The sequence below is a fragment of the Corylus avellana genome, chromosome ca6 (genome assembly GCF_901000735.1).
Source record: "Corylus avellana chromosome ca6, CavTom2PMs-1.0".
Taxonomy (NCBI): Eukaryota; Viridiplantae; Streptophyta; class Magnoliopsida; order Fagales; family Betulaceae; genus Corylus; species Corylus avellana.
The window spans coordinates 21,883,769-21,903,884 of NC_081546.1; the positions used below are offsets into that span (position 1 = coordinate 21,883,769).

The 20,116-nt window shown below is 35.4% G+C and overlaps 1 protein-coding gene across 1 annotated transcript; it reads right to left on the minus strand.

The window, feature by feature from the left end:
• Positions 1 to 1,132: 1,132 nt before the first annotated feature.
• On the minus strand, positions 1,133 to 12,720 carry LOC132184332 (uncharacterized). The gene is made up of 9 exons (XM_059597924.1): positions 12,220 to 12,720; positions 10,884 to 11,395; positions 7,793 to 8,013; positions 6,497 to 6,667; positions 5,751 to 6,065; positions 3,518 to 3,676; positions 3,289 to 3,438; positions 2,954 to 3,160; positions 1,133 to 2,751 (listed from the first exon to the last, which is right to left on the minus strand). The coding sequence occupies exons 1-9, from the start codon at positions 12,611 to 12,613 to the stop codon at positions 1,716 to 1,718; spliced, it is 3,165 nt and encodes a 1,054-aa protein (XP_059453907.1). The 5' UTR covers positions 12,614 to 12,720; the 3' UTR covers positions 1,133 to 1,715.
• Positions 12,721 to 20,116: the final 7,396 nt, after the last annotated feature.

The window sequence follows — 20,116 nt, forward strand, 5'->3', positions numbered from 1 at the left end:
CCTATTTACATCTTGACTTTATTCTTGTATTATTAAGATATTGTGATGTTATTCTCTTTCGAAGCATAATTATGCTTAATTTGACATAGATTAATATGCAAATATGATTTGAAGGTTCCATGATTTCCATCACCAAGTAAATAATGACCAGTTACTAAACAATCACAAAGAAAAAGGAGTTATAAAGCCGATATAGAAGTGTACTCATTTCAACTTCACCTATCTCATTTTTACTGCCTAAATTTCTTTATTAAAATATCATTAAAAGCGTAAGACACTTTCAGGTACACATGAAGCATATAAGAGAAGTCACCTAGTTAGAAGTGACAAAAAGAACTAAAAAATCATGAGAACTAATCTCCAACGGAGAAACAAAAGCATTTATCCAAAAATACAAAGTGTTAAAAAAATAAAGGCTTTTAATCAAATCCAAAGTCATCTCATATTTTTCAAAATTTCTATCATTCCTTTCTTTCTAAAGACACCACAAAAGGCATGAATACAACATCTTCCGCACACAAGCACTCGAGCGGCTGCCAGCAATCCTCCAACAAGCAAGTTCAAGAAATTAATCACAGCAGTCCATTCAACTTGCATTCTACTTAGGAAGTCCAGAAGCACAAGCAATTTCTCATTGTTTTGGGTGTTTTAAAGCTGACCATGTTAATAGTTTCTGCTAACTACTATTTTCCGCAGAGAGGGTCTAGAAGTTCCCATCTGCATATGCTTCTCCACAGTCCAAACAATTATTAATCCGAGGGTTTTGTTTTTGAATCAACTTTATCAGAGACAACAATTTTGCTATGATTAATGCTGGTTAGGGTTAAGAATAGAAGAGAACATGTGATAGATTAGATGCTGGGTTGGGAACAAACAAGCATCTAATTATTCAAAATAGATTTGAGATACTCTTAATCGCTATTTCAAGGTCACTGAATTATCCCGGTAACCTTTTCCCGTATTTGATTAGGAAAAAAAATATATATATATATATATTATTCACGACAGTCGAAAAGTATTTTAAACAGTATAATTATATCAAATAAATGATTTACTTGGTGTCGAGTAATTTATATGTTTAAATTTTATATTCAGAGTCAAAAATACAAAATTTATGTAGCATCCAGGGGAATAACATAGGAAATGTGTATTTTATATTGTAAATAAATCAAAGGTTTGGGCAAACAAACCGAGACCAATAAAAAGCAGATTCGATGAATACACTATATGATGCTCATTCAGGAAAAGAATATCAGAGTATATAATGTTGCTATACGGATGTAACTCGGCAAAATTGCTCATTTCAGGTAACAAAGACGTGCGCTAATGTTTAGCTGCATATTGCAAGATGACAAATGGAATTCTGGGCAATATAATCTTGTAGAGTTGATCAATCGTTTCGAATGGCTACTCACATGTTTGCTCCGTGAGAGCACATCTGAATACCCACTTCTGCAGGCTTGAAGCCACCTCTTCTTCAATTTGTTTCAACAAAAGCCAAACAAGACTAGCATCACCCTCCTGGTTCGCAGATTCTCTAACTGGTTCATGTCATTGAGCATCGATTCACCCTTGGACCAGATCTAGCCTAGTTAGCCATGATGGTCAGCATATACTCATAATGCTACAGCATGTCTGAGATTCCAGTAAGTGATTTGGATCTTTTAAAACCGAAAGGAAGAACGAGCTTGATTAGCCATTTTGGCAACTTGATATCACCTCTTTTTCAATTTCTTTCGCAGAAAGCAAGCAAGTGTAATATCATAACTCTCTTCAGGATCACCATCTAGATTGATGCTCACTGGTTCTTGGAGACCAGCATTCTTCTGCCCTTGGACAAGATCTTGTATACCAGGCAACAATTTATCAGGATTTTCAACATGACAGTGTGTACGAGGTTCCCCACCTTGTGTGGATAGGATTTGGTTTCCATCACCAAGTTTATCTACTTCATTGGGAACTGAATCAGCACCCATTTTCAGAGTAGATGGAGAGCTAGCCTGATTTGCATTTTTGGCAACTTCAAGCCTTCTCTTCTTTGATTTGTTGCGAAGAAAGCAAGCGAGCGTAATGTCATTTTGATCTCCTGTCCCTAAAATCTGCTTAGAAGAAATGTTATCACATGTTGAGATTTCGAGGCCATCTTGTTGACAAGGAACAGTTACAATGGGGCCTTCCACTAATGGCTTATTACTTCTTTTCCTTCTTTTTTGCCTCTTTAAAACTCTAGTTTCCTTATCCACAAAGCTGCTTCCAACATCTTCGCCTTTAGTTCTCCTGTACTCCAAACTTTCAGGATGTGACGAGAAACTGTGACTATCTTCCGCCAACTCCATACATTTTTTCCGTTTTGACTGTAGTTTAGCTCTCCTCTTCCCTGTACAAAAATGTCCATTCGATGAATCAACCACTTCACCATTGGTTATGCTTAACAATGTCGAATCCAGACATGACATGTGATCAAGAGGATGTTCAGCATCATTAGTGATTCCTGACAACATCAACTTCCCAGAAGACCATGTTGAATTCTGGTTTCTCCCCATATATGAAGTATTATCAATAGCAGCCTCTATACAATCGCCATTAGTTGTCCCTGATTCAAAACTTTCTGGGTGCAACGGAAGACTCAGTTTGTCTGCAACTGGTTCGGTACATTTCTTTCTCCTTGAATGTGGTTTAGAATACTTTTTCTTCTTTATAGTACCAGAAGAAGCTTGAGATTGTTGTTCACATTCCTTGGCTCTGATCTTCCTAGGAACATTGTTGCATACAATAAGAAAAAAAAATGTCAAGAATGAGCAAAGCAAAGTCAAAGTTATAGATAGAAAAAAGAACACTAAAATAAAAAGGTTAGAAATCCACCAACAAAATACAAAGAAAAAAAAAAAACTCTTAAAAAGCTTACAACGATTGTAAATGAAGGAACAGGAAAAATAATGTGTGAACAATATACCTTAATCCTCCCTTCCTTTTACTGCAAGGATTTACATTTTCTGGTTCTGATACTGAACAAATAAGTGGCAATGGAAGAAAGTCACTCTGGCAAAGGGCAGGACGTTCTGACTCCCGATCTACAAAGTTGGATATAAGAGCAGCTTTCTGTATTCTTCTGGCCTCTTGAAGCAAGGGCACTTCATGTGGAAGCAGCTTCTTCCATCTCCTGGTTATAATATAGAGAGAATATGTGATTGAAGAAGGTTCAAACTATGTAGGCAATAAAAGTAGTTGTAAAACATTTCACATAATGAGACTGGTTTGACCATACATAAAAAGTCAAAAACTTCATACCTTCGGCACTGATTATCTGTACGTGGAGGCACACATGCAGCAACTTTAGTCCAGCAATGTCCATGTTCTGCTATAGCTGCTTTCAACCTGGAATCCTCTTCTTCAGTCCACTCATCCCAATTCAATGAAGGATCTAAACTATTGACCCACCTGTTATCAGAATCAGAAAGAATTAAAAAATTTATCAAATCGATAGCATCTAGGTCGAATTAACACTATTACACAGTACCTTTCTCTACATTGCGCTTGAGTTCGACCAGGCACAAATTGAGCAATCTTATTCCAATTTTTCGGCCCAAAGAGCATCGCAGCTACTTTGAGGCGTTTGTCTTCATCTGCAACCCACTTCCCCACTCTTCCCCTGGTTGGGTGAAGTGATTTTTTCCACCTGCAAATCACAAAAGGTCAGGATGGAATAAATTCATTCACACTGAGCAGCCTATAACCAAGAACTAAGTGGTTACTAGAAAGAAACCAGATAAATGTGTCACAAGGCAAATTTGGTAATAAAAGAATTGGTTGATTCAACTCAGGGAGGCAGTTGAGGGGCTTCAAAGGCCACATAGGGAAATATCATAAAAGGTTAACAAAGACACAAGTTTTGAGGAGTTTAAGCAAGGAATGAAAGACGTACATGTTTTTAGAACTTTCAATGGCATATGACAGCAAACTGTTTTTATTACAATAAGACATTGTAATTTAAAGAAAAAAAACAAAACAAAAAAAATGATTGATTCAAATCAAGGAAGACAGTTTTGAGGAGGCCCTTGAAAGGGCACATAGGGAACAATCGTAAAGCTTAACAAAGGCAGAAGTTATGAGGAGTTAAACAAGGAAAGAAAGAGGTATATGTTTTTGGAACTTGCAATGGCATATGAAATTGTAACAGCGCAAACTGCTTTACGAAAAGGAACCAGAGTGGAAGAGAGAGCCATAAGTTTACTTTCCCAATCAACTAAAATAGACTGCACTATTACATTTGCGTAATACATATGTGAGGCGAGGGAAAAGAAAATATATTTCCCACAATCAGGTTACTAACCTTGAATGGGAAGTAGTAAGCACCATTTTAGTAACTCCAGATAAAGAAATAAACTACAAAAGATGAAGTGACTTATTGTATTACACAAGTTGAAAAGAGGATTTACAGGAAATGAACTACTGCAAAAATTTGGGGGAATAATAAGGCTCAAATAACAAGGCAGTGTCGTCGTTCAGTGCCCCACCCAGCTCTTCTAGTGCGGTGACAAATTTGGTCAGTCCTTCGAAGTTGATGGCTAGCAAAGAGGAGGATGGAGACTTCTTGGGTGGGGAAGACGGAGATTGATGGGGTGGCGAGGATGGAGACTTCTTGGGTGGGGAAGACGGAGATTTTCCTTACGCTTTAGGTGATTTTTCCCCTGCCACCCGTTTGGATTGGGCCTTGATTAGGGATCCGTGTGCAATGCCACCTTAGAGATTACCCCTCATAAGGTAAAAGATAAAAAGGAGCTTCTAAATTTAGAATGCTCCATCAACTATGATGCTAAGGGAGCATCCTCTATGCAGGAAAAAGGCAAGACTCACGCCTTCTAGAGTTGAGTGCCTCAAGGGGTTTAGGGCTTTATTGTTATGTGGGTTTCGGGTTTGGGTTTGAGGGCTTGGGTTTCTTGCTCGTTTGGAGCCTCTTGTGTATACTATATGTGTACTTAGGAGCGCCTCACGCTTTTTAATTAAATACATTACTTATAAAAAAAAAAATCGATTTCAAGATGATCAACGCACAATTCAATAGTAACCAGCAGTTCTCCTCAAACAGATGTTATCACCAACTATGATGGTAGTATTCTAATTCCTTATTATGCCTAGTAGCCTAGGGCTAGGGCTGGGGTGTTTGGGGTTTTGGTATTGTTGGGTTTTCGCTGGTGCTTTCTCTTGTTTTATTATTATTATTATTATTATTATTTTATGCTTTTGTGTCATTTTTGTATACTTCCTGTATGCTTAGAGGCGCCTACGCTTTTTATAAAACTTCTTTGAATACCTATCAAAAAAATAAATAAAGTATTCGTATTCACATTCCTTGAGTCCTTGATTGTGAAATATCGATTGCATGTTGAACTCCGTGAATTGAGGCCCTTCACCTTTTGGCTGGTTGTGGGCAAGGAGGGATCTAAAGGTGTATTTGCTATTGTTTCCTTGATAACAATCAAGTATATGAAGACAATGAAATAAACATGCCCCTTTCCTTGTTCCTAACAGGAAATAATTGTGAGCAGGATCTCATAGATACATTGGCTCTGGTTTGTTTAGAAAATATGATCACAGGGTATTGATTCTGTTAAGGATGAGATCAGTAAATGGGAATGGATTACAAAAACAATTATTATTTTTTTAATTAAATGGGGATAGAATCCCACTCCTATTTTCTCCAATAGGAGAAGTAAAGCATAAAAAGTACTTTTTCAAGACAGCTGACTAACCTGTTAGAGCACTGGTTACCGGTCCGTCTTTCCAAAGCAGAAGCCACAGACTGCCAATCGTTCTCACCAAAAACCTCTACAGCCGCACGAAGTTGAGCATCCTCATCCTTAGTCCACTCGCTTTTTAGCATAGAAGCATTTAAACTCCTTTGATAACGTGCCAAGCACTGAAATGAGGTCCTGTTTGTCCCCAGTGATGCAGCAATATCAAACCAGTTATTGATCCCTTTTTCTTGGACAAGTAACAAAAGATTCTTGTCCTCTTTAGCTGTCCAAGGATTGTGGTTGATTAAGGGATCTTCACAGTTCAACCACCTGCAGAGATTAACCAAATATGTTCAGCTAAAAGAAAATAAAAAAAGCAATCCATGTCTACATGGTGGTTGTCGTTCCAAGGGCATAAGAAATGAGCGGCACAGACGTCTGTGATGACAATCATCACAGACGCATTTAGCACCACTGTATTTGAGTAAAGCACACATCATGTATGGATCCCACCTATATGACCTACGACGACCCCGCACTTGTTTTCAAATCCAACAATGCTATATGCGTCTGTGATGATGATTGTCATATTGTCATAGATGTCTGCAAAGCTTGCCTCATTGGATACATATTCTTCACAGAAAATCAATAAACATGAAAACAATAGTCAAGAACTGGTTGATACCAGAAAATCTAACTGTTAAGAGCACAACATAGACACTTCAAATATAATATAATCTTCCTGTTATGAAAGTACATACCTTCCTTGACATTCAGCACCGGAGCGACCAACAAAATACATGGAAGCCAATTGCTCCCAATTAACCTTGGGCAGAAACTCCCCAATCATTTCTGGGTGAACTTCAAGATCTTTAGTTGATGCGAGGATCATATCCAAATCATTTGAATCTTCCGAAGAATTCTCTGAACCACTGTCAAAAAGACATTTGTCAGGGAAAGTATGCCTAACAAACAATGTTATCCAATGAAGAAAGACAAATACTGAGGTTATCCATAGCAATGTCTTGAAAAATGAGTGAGAAAGGAGGTCCAATAACAGTCTTTGTGGCCTCATACTATTATTATTACATCTTTCATTCCTTCTTTATGAGCACCTTATATAAGTGTACAGAATCTGTGTATGGCATCATTTTGTAGTGATGTAACTTATTCAATTCTTTATTCACTCAACTATACATGGCTAATAATTTAGCAAGTAAGGAGGACTTTATTTGTATACATCCTGTGTACTAAAGTTGCACCCATCTGCGCTCATCAATGAAATGAATTATTTATCAAAAAAAAAAGTAATTTAGTAAAGTGTGAGGCCTGACAAACACAGGTTTTACAGTCTCATTCCGTTCTAAAGCCATAATGATAGATTGCTTTTTTCTCAAACTTATGCTTCTGGCAACACCTAGTAAAAGATTAGATAATCTTTTTTTTTTTAACTTGAAGGGGCGATTCTGAATCTTTCTCTATTCCTCGTTAATTTCATACATTTTATAAAGCAACTTAAGCATAAATTACCTTCCAATTATAATTCAAGATTAGAAACTAACCTTTAAAATATCATAAAAAGGACATTGAACATGTTCTGCTAGTGAGATACTCTTTATCAAATATCCAATACCACATATTTTGGGGAAAAAAAATGGAGTTTCACATGGTAAAGTTCGAAATCTGCAGCAAGTGGCTAAAACTGGAATGATCAAACCAAAGTATTCCAAAGATCTCTTGGGATATGCTGTCTTAAACGCTAGTTGCTAATTCAGAAAACTAAAATGCATGTCACAGAGTCATAAACACACAATGCTTACAAGTTCATATTAAAGGGGCCAACTCCTACCATGAGACATAAACAAAAAGATAAGCACAATTAAAATATCGGGAAGAAAAATATGTGGAGCTTTGGCTGTAAATGTTGAAAGTACTTTTTATCCTTTAAAAGTGAGAATAAAAAAACTATGAGTATTATGATGATAACCCCCAACAAACTAAAGTACAAAGTGCATATATAAGTAGTAAGAATGAGACCCAAGGCCTGGTGAGTGCACCTTGCGATTGCTGTGCATTCCAAGGTATGATCTCTTGAAATTTGAAGCACCATTGCTTGAAATTGTTGCCTTATTCCCTTTACAAGATTTTCCGTTTCTACCTTTGACCATTTCTTCCTTTCTAAGGAAAGTGGAAAGTTAGTAATCGCCATTCTATAATTAGCAACATGAGAGTTCTCTGCTGGACCATAACACATGGGAGAAAGCCGTTTATCATTAGCCTGTAGAAAAAAGAAAGAGGCAGCAACATTAGCATAATGAAGGCACTGAATATCATAGATAAAAAGAATAATTAAATTATAAAAACCAAGCTGAAATCTTATGGAATTCTCTCCAAAACCTTGTAAATACTTGATCATAACCATACCAACTGGTTTGTGCTAGGCCTTTGAACCTCACTGACACCACCAACGGTAGTCAATTACCGGGAGGCTGGTTAGTTCAAGAAGATAATGAAAATAATGTGTTGTTTTTGTATTTGTTTTAACCAATCTGGTCATTGAAGGCATGAGGGATGTCGCTATGAATGTTGGGGGGCATGAGGGATGCGATATGGTCATTGAGTGCCGTGTGAGGTAAGGCTGACAATTTAACCCGTGACATGCAAACCCGACACAAACACGACACGTAAAATTCGGATTAGGGTTTGGCTTAAACGGGTTCGGGTCGTAAACGGGTTTATGACACGTTTAGTAAACGTGTTGTGTCGTGTCTACCCGCCAGGTTCACAGGTTGACACGTTTGACCCCATATGTAATTTTTTTTTTTTTTTCATTAAACGTCTAAACCTAAAAACTCAACCCTAAAAAAAAAACTCCAATTCTGCCTCCCTTGCGCCGCTCAGGACCCCTCCAAGCTCTCAAACCCCTCTCTCACCAAAAGCCTCAAACTCACTACCTCATCTCACGGCTCACAACCTCATGGCCACACTGCTCCGATCACTCTCTCTCAGTCTCTCTCTCTCCCTCGATCTCTCGACTCTCTCCCTCTCTCTCTCTCACGCCCTCAGCACTCAACCCTCACCAGGTTGGTGAAGGCTTCGTTCAAGTCTACCACAGTTCGCACAGATGTTTTCCTTGGGAATACAAGTACTTGAGGGGCTTATTGTCTAGTTCTCTTTCAACTTTTGAGGGGCTTATTGTCTAGTTCTCTTTCAACTTTCAAAGCCAATCCGAGTAGCTTTGATGTGGAATTATATGTAATTATTTAGGGTTTATATCATTTTGGAAAAATAAAAAAGGAAGAATTGCTAGGCTATGTGTAATTATGGGTTTTAGTAAAGAGTTATATATATTTCACTTGATGAGTGGATTTGCCTCGTTTCCCTTCTGCAAGGCTGTAGTCTTCTTTCTTTTCTTTTTTTTCTTCATCTTTTGAAATGATTAAGGTTTCATCTGTTTCGAACTAAAATATTTTCAACTAAAAAGATGTTCTAGAACAATTAATGATTTTTTTGGTGCTTGACTAATATTATTAAAATACTTTCTTTGAAAATTTATTTTGTTGTTTGGTTCACATTGAAAATGTGAAATTATTATTACTTAAACTTTTAGTAGGGTGGCTCCAATCGGGGTTAGTTTCCACCGGAGAAGAAATGGTGTCACAGATGTATCCTAATGGTATTCACCGGTGGGGAGGATTTGATGAGAAGTTGTGAAAGAAAAATCATTTAATACAAAACAACGAGGTGTTTTACCATTTTCACACAGCTATAAAAGGTTAAAATCTATAATAAGTTTACATTCGTGTCGGATCGGGTTATAAAAAGGTAACACGACCTGTTCATATAAACGAGTTCGTGTCGTGTTACCCGTTTATAGACCGTGTCGTGTTCGGGTTGGGGGTTCGACACCTTTAGTTAAATGTGTCATGTTTGGGTTGGGCTTAAACGTGTTGGGTCGTAATCGGGTCGGACACGAACCCAACACTCGAACACATTTTGCCAGCCCTAGACTGTGAGGTGTTGGTTAGGCGTGTGAGCAGCACCAATCCAGATGTTAGGAGCTTGAGGCTGGGAAGGAAGAGTGATGAGAGGCCAAGATGCAAGACAGGCATGAATACAGACCAGAGGAATGAGGGGAGGACTGAGGAGACCCTAAAAAAATGGGTGCAGACTAGTTACCCCCCAACAAAAGCTCTATTTCCAATTTTCTGAGCATTAAGAACTATTTCTACAATTTTCCAAGCATTAAGAACTATTTCTAAATGATAAATATTCCCAGTTGAATAAATTGCCGAAAAATAGTGCCACAGCTAGTAAATTCCTGTTTCTTTCCATGAATTTCTTCTTTATTTTTTGTTTTCCTTCTCTTGTCATATATTTTCTTCTTACTCTCATAATGCTCTTGAAGGGCACCCGGCCCTTCCTTGTGTCTAGCTCCTTAAAAGTTTCGCTTTCTATTTTCATTCCTCAATCAATAGCAGATGACAATATGGACCTCCTGAAACCATAAAGTTCGAAGTTATTCTTGGAAGACTGCAACAAGTTTCTAGTCTATCTATTTTAGTGTTCAGACCTAAAAGCACATATACACATGGAGAGGGGGCCCGGGGGGGAGAGAGAGGATTGGATGTTTTCTATTCATAGATTATGCCTTTGTAGCATCACATGTACATGTGGACAATTTTTTTTTTTTTTTTGGGTTAACAAAATAAGAATAGACTTGGGGGCTATGAAGAGACACTGAAGTGCTTGAAGGAGAAACGGAGAAAAGCTTTATCTTTGGATCATATGGATTTTCCAAAACACCAAAGACAAGTAGAAGATTGCAGCACCTGGACCAAGAACAGGTTGAGTTGTTGAGTTGTTGAGTTTCCTTCTTTGTTTTTAGGTGTCTGCTTAAGAAGTGTAATCTAGCTACATATCACCAGGTACTAACTCTTTACGATACACATAGATCAGATGCTCAAATGATTGATGTCTTAGCATGCTGTTTGGAAATGGTTGTGGTGTGGTGTATTACAAAAGAAAATTACAAGCTAATACAGATACTTAAGCTGCAACTACCAAAAATCATTTAGAAGTGGTCTCAGGAAAAGGAAATGAATAAAACATTTTAAAAGCTAAAGGGAATGATATTTATCAACTAACCTTTGAATCCTTCGAAGCCCACGTTTCTTTTGCTGAAATTAACTGGACACGTGGATCCTTTTTCTGGGATAATGCTCGCCCAGTTATTTTTCTGCAAGAAGCCTGGAAGTCTTTAAGGATTTTAACATGCTCCTTCAGCTTTTTGTTTTCCTCAATTCTCGCTTCTAACTGGATCAACTTACTTCGGAAGAACTTCTGACTGGATCTATTCTTCTTAATGGCATCAAGTAGCAAAATTGCAGACTTTGGGAAGCAAGACTTTTTAAGTGGCAAGATAGATGACTTACAAGAATCTGATTGATGGCTCTCAACGAAACCAGAAGGCTTAATCCCACCATCATTGTCATCCAATGGACGGGTGTTACAAAAATCTTCAGCATCTGTAAACCCTTCACAAGAATTAGCTCTATTTACAAACAAAGTACTAGTAGTTTCCTTCTCCAAGGATAGACTAGAGGCATGAACCTGCTCAGGTTTCTTTAACGAACCCCCAATTCCACGTTTCAACATATCTGCAAATGTAACCGTACACCAGTTCAATGAGGGTGCTCAAAAAGACATAAAGCAAGACTCAAAGATTCAGAAAGAAAATACTGTAATAAATTTCAATCAGTGCAGAACAAGCCACACAACAATAAAAAAAATGGGTATGCATAAAATAAAAAACATGTCATGTTTGCACGTAAATGGTTCAGGAAAAAAGAATGATACTGCTAAACCATTCCTACAAATTAACAAGAAAAAAGAGCTTATTCTTAGCCAACTCTCAAAAAGGGCAGGCTAAGTTTTCACCTCTATATAATTATGCATTCCACAATTACAAAATAAGGAATTATCACTTCTATAACAAAAGTTTGCATAAATTCTGCACAAATTATCAAAGTAAACGCGACCAACAAGGTGTATTGATTACATCAACAATGTTATTGTTTACACAACTCCAAGTTGCGAAAACAATAGCACTGTCACAATGGCATTGGCATGCTCGAGGCATTTTTCATGCAGAAAACAACTGAATATGTAAATACGAAAGCAGCAATGAGAAATGGACAATGGTAGATTCTCCATCCCATCTCCCATCCATCCTTTTTGCAAATCCACCAAATCTACTGGTAGATTCACTCATCCACTGTACGGAGATGGGTGAAAGAAGGGATGGAGAATGATTTTTTATCATTTCTAGTAAAAAAAAGGCTAAGAGCATGCCAGCTTGTGATAGTTGTGTAAACTTCAGAAGCCCAAAACCACAATCCAACATCAACTACGCAAGGCAATTCTTATTCAAAATTCTCCACCACAAAATGCACACACAAACATATAGGTATAGCGCTTTTACCGGTAGCGTGGGACGAAAACCGTCGCTGAATTGCGAGGAGCGTTTCGAAATCGTCGTCCTCGTCCGAGGTGGCGGGCGGGAGAGAAGACAGAGGCTCCAAGGACAGGGTCTCGCAAAGAGCGGACGAGATCGAGAACCGGTTCTGAATATTTCGGGCCAATTCGAGGTCGTCATCGGAGTCGGAATCGGCGGGGCCGGCGGAGTAGTCTCCGTTGGCGGCGGACGTGGAGGGATTGTTGAGGTCGTTAGGGTTTCTTCCCGTGAGCATGCAGGCTCGCCTCAGGGCTTCCATGTCCTCGTCCAAAGCATCGTCGTCTTCGCTCCCGGAGAGATCAACTTTTTCTTCTTCTTCCTCTTCTTCTTCTTCTTCTTCGTGTTCTGTGGGAGGAGACATTGCGTGAGTTCTCTGAGGAGAGGGCCGTTAGGGTTTAGCGGGAGGTTCTCGGCGGTGGATTGATGAGAACAGAGGGTTTTAGAAGAGAGGCTTCTTCAATCTTCGATTACTTTTTCAAGGGGCAAGACATTTTCCAGAATTTAAACACTGAATTTTTAGCACACGACGTCGTCCTTTTATGTTTGACGTTAACAGACGTTTGAAACGGCGTTTGCTTGAGTGGCATTTCGTAAATTAATAGTGAGATTTAATAAATCGTATAAAAATTTATGTTTGAGACTTAAGAGTGAAAATTTTTTTTTGGAAAAAATACACTTTACTCACGCAAGTGACTTGATTTTCGTCCAAATAAACGGATTTAATTGACGGATGGTGTTTTTTTGCCAACGTCAGATACATTACGGGGGTCTTTCGTTACTTTTAAAATATTGGGCGCCAAAACGCAAATACGTAGATATTTTAGGAGTAAAGTATATTTTTCTCAAATTTTCTAGAATTGCGATTCAAAAACCTACAAAATTTGTATTTTTAAATTGCAGTAACTAAGAGTTGTGTTATTTAAAATGCATGATTTTCAAAAGGCTAAATTACGATTTACCAAATTTTTTTATGTCAATTAGTTTAAAATCTCACTTTTTTTTACAAAATCGCAATGTTAAACATTATTCTCTTGATTATTTTTTAAAAATTACATTTTCAAATCACATATTTTTAAAATTGCAAACCCAAATAGACGAATTTGAAAACTCGGTGTGCTCAAAAACTTCATTATCTCTAGTCAAATTTGCCTCAACCCAAAATGATAAATGTTAAAGCATCTATTTCAGTTATTCTCTCATCCTTCTCCATATCTTTTAAAAAAAAATCAACCATTAGATTTATAGGATCTATATATGTGAAGGCAAATCCAATGGTTGATTTTTAAAACGAAAAGATGAGGAAAAAAAAACAAAAAAAAAAAACCAAATAGATACTCTAGCTTTTCTCACCCAAGAACCAATCTGCTTCTCAAAACGCCCCATGATCTGAGAAGATGGAATTGGAGGAATTGAGAGAGACAATAGGGTGTGGGTTGGAAATTATGGGCTTCCAAATAGTGGGCTTGTATGTTTTTAGAAAGGAGGAGTAACTTGGAGGGGGCAACATTAGCAGTTGGCCCCCTCATTTTGGGCCGGGCCCAAGTACTTGTTACCTTTTTAAAAAAGTGCTGTATGTAAGGTTAAAACAAAAAGAAACAAAAGAATAAATAAATAATCGGATAAAGTTTTGAGGGTGTTTCTATAAAACAAAAAATTAATAAGTTTTCAAAGGGTAACTCAATCGGCTGGAAATCACGTCTCATGAAGTGAAAGTCATTAATTTAAATCTCTCTCCCCTTTTCCTTGTCTGATGGTGATCTGGCGGCCATTCGCCACTTCTTTTAAAAAAAATAATTAATTATTTTTACGTAAAGTGGAAGATCCATACTTGAAAAAAAAAAAAAAAAATAGCATGTGTTTAGTTATTTTTTTAAAAGTATTTTGTGTTTCACTTCTTTGAGCAGCATTTTGTAAAAAGTGTTTTCTTTTTCAAAGAATTTTGTAGTTTATTTTGAAATGTATGTTAGTAGTGAAGACTACGTCTAAAAATTCGTTTGGATAATTAATATTTGAGAACAATTTTCAAACAGTTATGAAAATTGTTTGCAAACAGGCCAATCCGGTGAACAAAATACTATACATAGTGTTAATCTTTTAAATTTGATTAGATTTTGTATAAAGAATATAAATTTTATACAAGTTGGGTTGTAGGAGTTCATAGAGAACATACGAGAAAAAACATACTATTTAAAAAAATTATATATTTCTTAGTTCCTACATATTAAAAGACACGTGTCAATTTTTTAGAGGCTGGTTTATAAAACTCTTATAATTCAATTTATTATTAGAAAAATAAAAAAAAAACTACCATATTTATTGCATATTAAAATAGTCAACACATTGACATAATGGTTGCTGTCCCCTTGTGCGTAATCAAGCCAAGAGCAATTTGCAAAGCACACCAACATCCATAAATGGGCTCAAGCTTCATTTATTGCCTTGTATTCATCCGGATTCTTCAAGTAAAATGGAGAGAGTTTATTATATGTTTTTTACATTTTGTTTTGTTCCCATCTTGTAATTTATATGGTGTTGTATTATTTCAAAAATTTAAATGATGTGATAATATTTTTATTATGCAATAATGAATTAGATCTAAAATATAATTTAGACTATTTTCATTTGTGTAGGCTAGGGTTGTGTTTGGGTGTACATGCATAAGTCACTTTTAGATATCTGCATCCACATCATATTTTTACTAAACGCATCTGCGCAGTTATTGCGATTATTATTCGTTATCCGCATTTTAGGTAATGGGCCTATTTTAATCTCTTGAGCCTTCTTTGAGTCTCTCTATTACAACCTATTTTAATGATTTTAAAAATAATTTGAGTTGATATGTAGTGTTTTGAACTTGTTTTAATTTTTAAAAAATCCTAATGTTTTGAAAAATATATTAATTTCACATTACTTTTGCCTTTTTGCCCAAGTGAATGAGTGAATTGTGAAAAAAAAAAACAAAAAAAAAAGACTTAAACAATGTAAACATTACGTATGTCTAATCCAAAATGATGTTGTTGTGGTGTTTATTAAATATATATAAAGAGTATGCGGATGTGGTTCCGCATACCCTAAATCTGCTATTCGCATTTGCATATGCGGATATTGAATTTTGCTCATCACATTCGCATGTGTGGATAACATATAGTTGTGTATAGCGAATGTGAGTGGTTAATATATGCCCATATGTACACCCCTAGTTTGTATGGAGGCATAGAAAACATCATACAAAAAAGTAGGGTAAAAGAAGAGTAATGCTATAAATCATCTTTTTATTCTCCTAAAGTTGATGTGGTTTTCAAAATCACCATTAGATCAAAATTCAAGTATGATTCATCTAAAATTTAATGGTGATTTTAATAGCCACATCAGTTTTAGGAAGATAAATAGAGGATAAAAAGATGTTTCCTAGCATTACTCGTAAAAAGAAAGAGTAATGTTATAGCCTATATATCACACAAATACCACATTTGTATCTCACTATGATAATGTTGCAGCGTCTAGACTCTAGTAGCTATTGATTTTTTTTTTTTTTTTTTGTAATGTTATATATAAACCACATTTTATCTCACAATTATCTCGCAATACTAACGTGTCGGTTCTAACAAACTGTTGATTGTGTGTGTGTGTGTATTTTTTTTTTTTTAAGATATTAAAAAAAAAAAATTACATCACATCTCCTGTAATTTTCTTAACGATTCATATTTAATTTTAACTTTTTCATAAGAATGGAAAGAGAGTGAAATTAAATATTGAGAGGTCAATATTACAAGACTGTTACGAAATAGAAATGTAATATATATCATTTTTAACCATAATTAATTTAATAACTTTTACACCCTACTAGATCAACATAATAAAAGTGAAATATTAGTGTGTGTATATATCATTGCACAAAAATAAAAATCCATTTGTTTTGGGTACTAGTGTCACAAATCATTTTTCATTTTTAATATTAATTAATTATGACAACCAATTGTTTGACTTATTAATGCAGGTTGCCAAGGCTAAAATGTCGTTCCAGATTTATATATATTTAATATTTATCAATCAGAATATAATCTTTAAATCTTATCTCGACAAATTGAACCCTCTTTTATCAATCAGAATACTGTATGGGATTGTGTTTTCAATAAGTTCGATTTTAAAAATTTTATTTTTGAAATCGTTACTTTTTAAAATTGTAAAAGCGTTTGCTAAAACATATTAAAAAGTAAATTTTTATCAAATATTTGTTATGCGAAATCATAATTTTGGTTTAAATTCGCGTTTTTTCAAATGAGGAATGCTAGGCTTACAAACAAATTTTACAGAAAAATTTTTACAAACTGATGTGGTACAACATGATTAGATATAAGATAAGTTCAAATTTTGAAAAACTTAATCATGTTGTGCCATATCAGTTTGTAAAAGTTTTTCTGCAAAATTTGTTTGTAAGCCTAGCACTCATCTTTTCAAATAAGCACTCTCTAACATGATTATCAAAATAGCATTTTTTTTTTCTTCCTATTTTAGAATAAGTACTTCTTAAATCGCAATGCCAAACACTTTACATTTTGCGATATCGTTTAAAAACGCAGATTATTCTTGCAAAATCGCAATCCCAAACGCACCATATACGTCAACATTTTAAAATTATTATCGAGATTCCTTTTCATTCTATCTCACTTGATTCCTCTCATCCTTACACATCATCAACAATTTTATTAGAAGCAACAGAAGATTAATGCAATAATTTTTCTTTATTTTTCAAAGGAAAAACTTGCTCGAAGAAAATAACATTTTCAGATTTAATAATAGTATTATAATCTAAAACATTCTTCTTGATAACAAGGAATCTATAGCATGAACTTTGCAAGTATAACCAATAAAAGCACAATCACACGTTTTAAAACCAAGTTTTCTTATTTGGAAAAAATGCACTTTACCCCCAGGAGTTTGAATTATTTTTCAATTCAAATCCCAATGTTTAAAAATTTGTAATTCCTTCTATGGATTGTGTCACTACTCCTCAGTCTTATGATGAGTCATTCTCGTTTCCCACATATCCCCATCTCCATTTTCCCTTTTTTTTTTCTTTATCATTTCTTTACCGAACATCAAGAACTTCCAAATAACAATTTCTCCTTACCTGAATCAATTATTCCGATAATCTTGCACTGATTTCTCATCCATATTCTACACTATCCAATATGTTCATCTAATTAGGAACTTGCTTTCTAACTCTGTGCTCTCCCTGCTTGTTCAAAATCAACAGAACCGGGACTACAACTCAAAAGCCTCTTCAATGCAATCGACATGGAAGCCATGATTGCATTTGGGGAGCAGCCGAGCTTTCTCTCCTTGCACAAGCTCATAGAGGCAAACCGCGCATTCCAAGCCAGCTCATAGAAGCGATTGAAGAACAAGAAGCAAAAGTGTTGTTGGGGGCAATTTGGGGAGAATAAGCCCAAAAAAATCACGTGAGTTTCCGCCTTCTTAGATGGCAATAACTAATAGATGGTTCGAATTGTAAATTTTTGAAACTTTATAAAGGTACATTGCAAATTTTTAGACATTGGAGTTCGAATTGAAAAAAATGTCAAACTTCAGAGAGGGAAAGTGCATTTTCCCCTTCTTATTTGATAAGGCTCAGGTAACACAACCTTTGCCAAACACCCTACACTTTGAGGTATTCTAAGCTAGGCTTATGACCTTCCCAAAGTTTGTAAGGAGCTTTACTGGTTTTCTTATGAGTCACCTTATTTCGAATGTGACAAGCCGAAATAATAGCTTCTCTTGTAATAGATTTTCATGGCTTTTAGTGATTTTTGGTTTTGGGACATACTCCACATTTATTCATATTGGTTTCACTTGGTGAATAAATAATTTCGGTTTCTTTCATTTTCTTGATGTAGCCGAGAGTTACATATGCAAGTCTATCTTATCAAATATTAATGTTCATTAATGGCACACATGTGCTTTAAGAAACGACTTGCATAAGCCCATCTTTCCCTAAGTTATTTTCCACATAAACAAACTACAAATATGATCAATTATTTTATCGTTTTTGTTTTATCTCAATTGACTGTTTTCTGAAGCATTGATTTGTTTTTTAAAAAAATAATCACGACTTGTGATTTTATATATATATATATACACGATTGCATATCTCAATTCTAAGGTACTTCACCGGAAAACTATTATTGTTGGTAACAAATTTTTCCAACTTCTATCAAGATAGTAAAAACAAATATTTTCAACTGAAGCCTCAGTAAATATGTAAAATATTAAGCTCAATCATTATAGAGAAATGATTTGTGTTAATATTTTTCTTATATTTTTCACATTTCATCTTACAAATCAACTGTTAAATTTGTGAACTTATGTGGGTCCTACATAAGTCAATAGTAGACCCTATAAATCTAATGGTTGATCTAATATTGAATTTGTAGGATAATATGAGAAAAAATATAGCAAATTATTGACACCAATAATTTCTCTTATCATAAATATGCTATTGATATCAATCTTACGATACAATCAATTTCTCGTATGTTAAATGAGCCTCAATATGGACATTAATAATCACATCTATTTTATTCCTAACCAGCATGTCAGGAAAACTTGAAAGTTAAATGATATATATGAAAAATTAGCAAATCTAGCACATCATAGCTAACATAAGTGCTAGAGGCTAATTTTTCTTTGAAATAGACTAATCAATAGAGGGTCACCGCTTATTAGATACAATATTATTCATGTAATTATAAATTTTCACCAGCTTTAATTCAATTGAAGAGCACCTTCATCATTTGTTTTGTTTTGTTTTTATAAGATCTTTTATAAATGAAAGTGTATATCCTGGCTGAAAAAAAATATGTGAATCAAAGTTTAAGAACTCAAGGTTGAGCCTAGAGCCGGCAATTTTGACATGACCCGACACGAACATGAAAAAACAGATATTGGGTTTGGGTTTATCGGGTTCGGGTTGTAATCAGGTCTACCCGATTAAGACCCGATAATTTCATGTCTGACGGGTCGATCCGCCAGACACGGTTATTGTGCGGGTCTGGCGGGTTGACCCGCCAGACCTTTTTTTTTTTTAGTATAAGCCATCTGCCTCTTTCACTCGTCATTGTTGGATCTGGAAACTTCTTCAAAACCTGTAAAAAATGAAGAAACAGAGAGAGCAATGGGGAGAGAGAGAGAAGAGAGAGAAAGCTCCTTCTTTGAGAATGAGACCCTTTTGGTAGTTTGGGCTCTTGCAGGATCTAGAAACACCCAGATTGAATCTTCTTCAAAACCTGTAAAAAAAGAAAGAAACATAGAGAGCAATGGGGAGAGAGAGAGAGAAGAGAGAGAAGAGAGAGAAAGTTGCTTCTTTGAGAATGACCGAATGAGACCCTTTTGGCTTTTGGTGGTTTGTATAATTCGGTTCTATCAATGTTAAATGTTTTTTTTTTTTGTTTATCCAAAAATAACAATTAGATCAAAATTTAATTGCCATCTATCACAAATTCAATTACAATTTTAAAGTCTTATCAATTTTGGAGGACACAAAAGAAACACAAGGAAAACATGTAGCAAAAGCAGAACAAAGAGAAATTCTAAAATTTAATAAAAACTCTACATTTTGTCCATAAAAGTCCACATGGCAATATGCCACATCATTTTTTTTTATTTTTTTGAGGGAAAAGGACAAAACAAAAACAAGATAATGTGGCATCTTGCCTCTAGCATATCTCCAGAACGAATGTTATCGAGTATTCGTATTTAAAAAAAAAACAAATGAATTTCTATTGGTTTAGATATTACTTTGGACAAAAGAAAATGAGATATAGAATTTTGAGGCCTAAAACAACAAATTTAGGTAGGGCCTTTT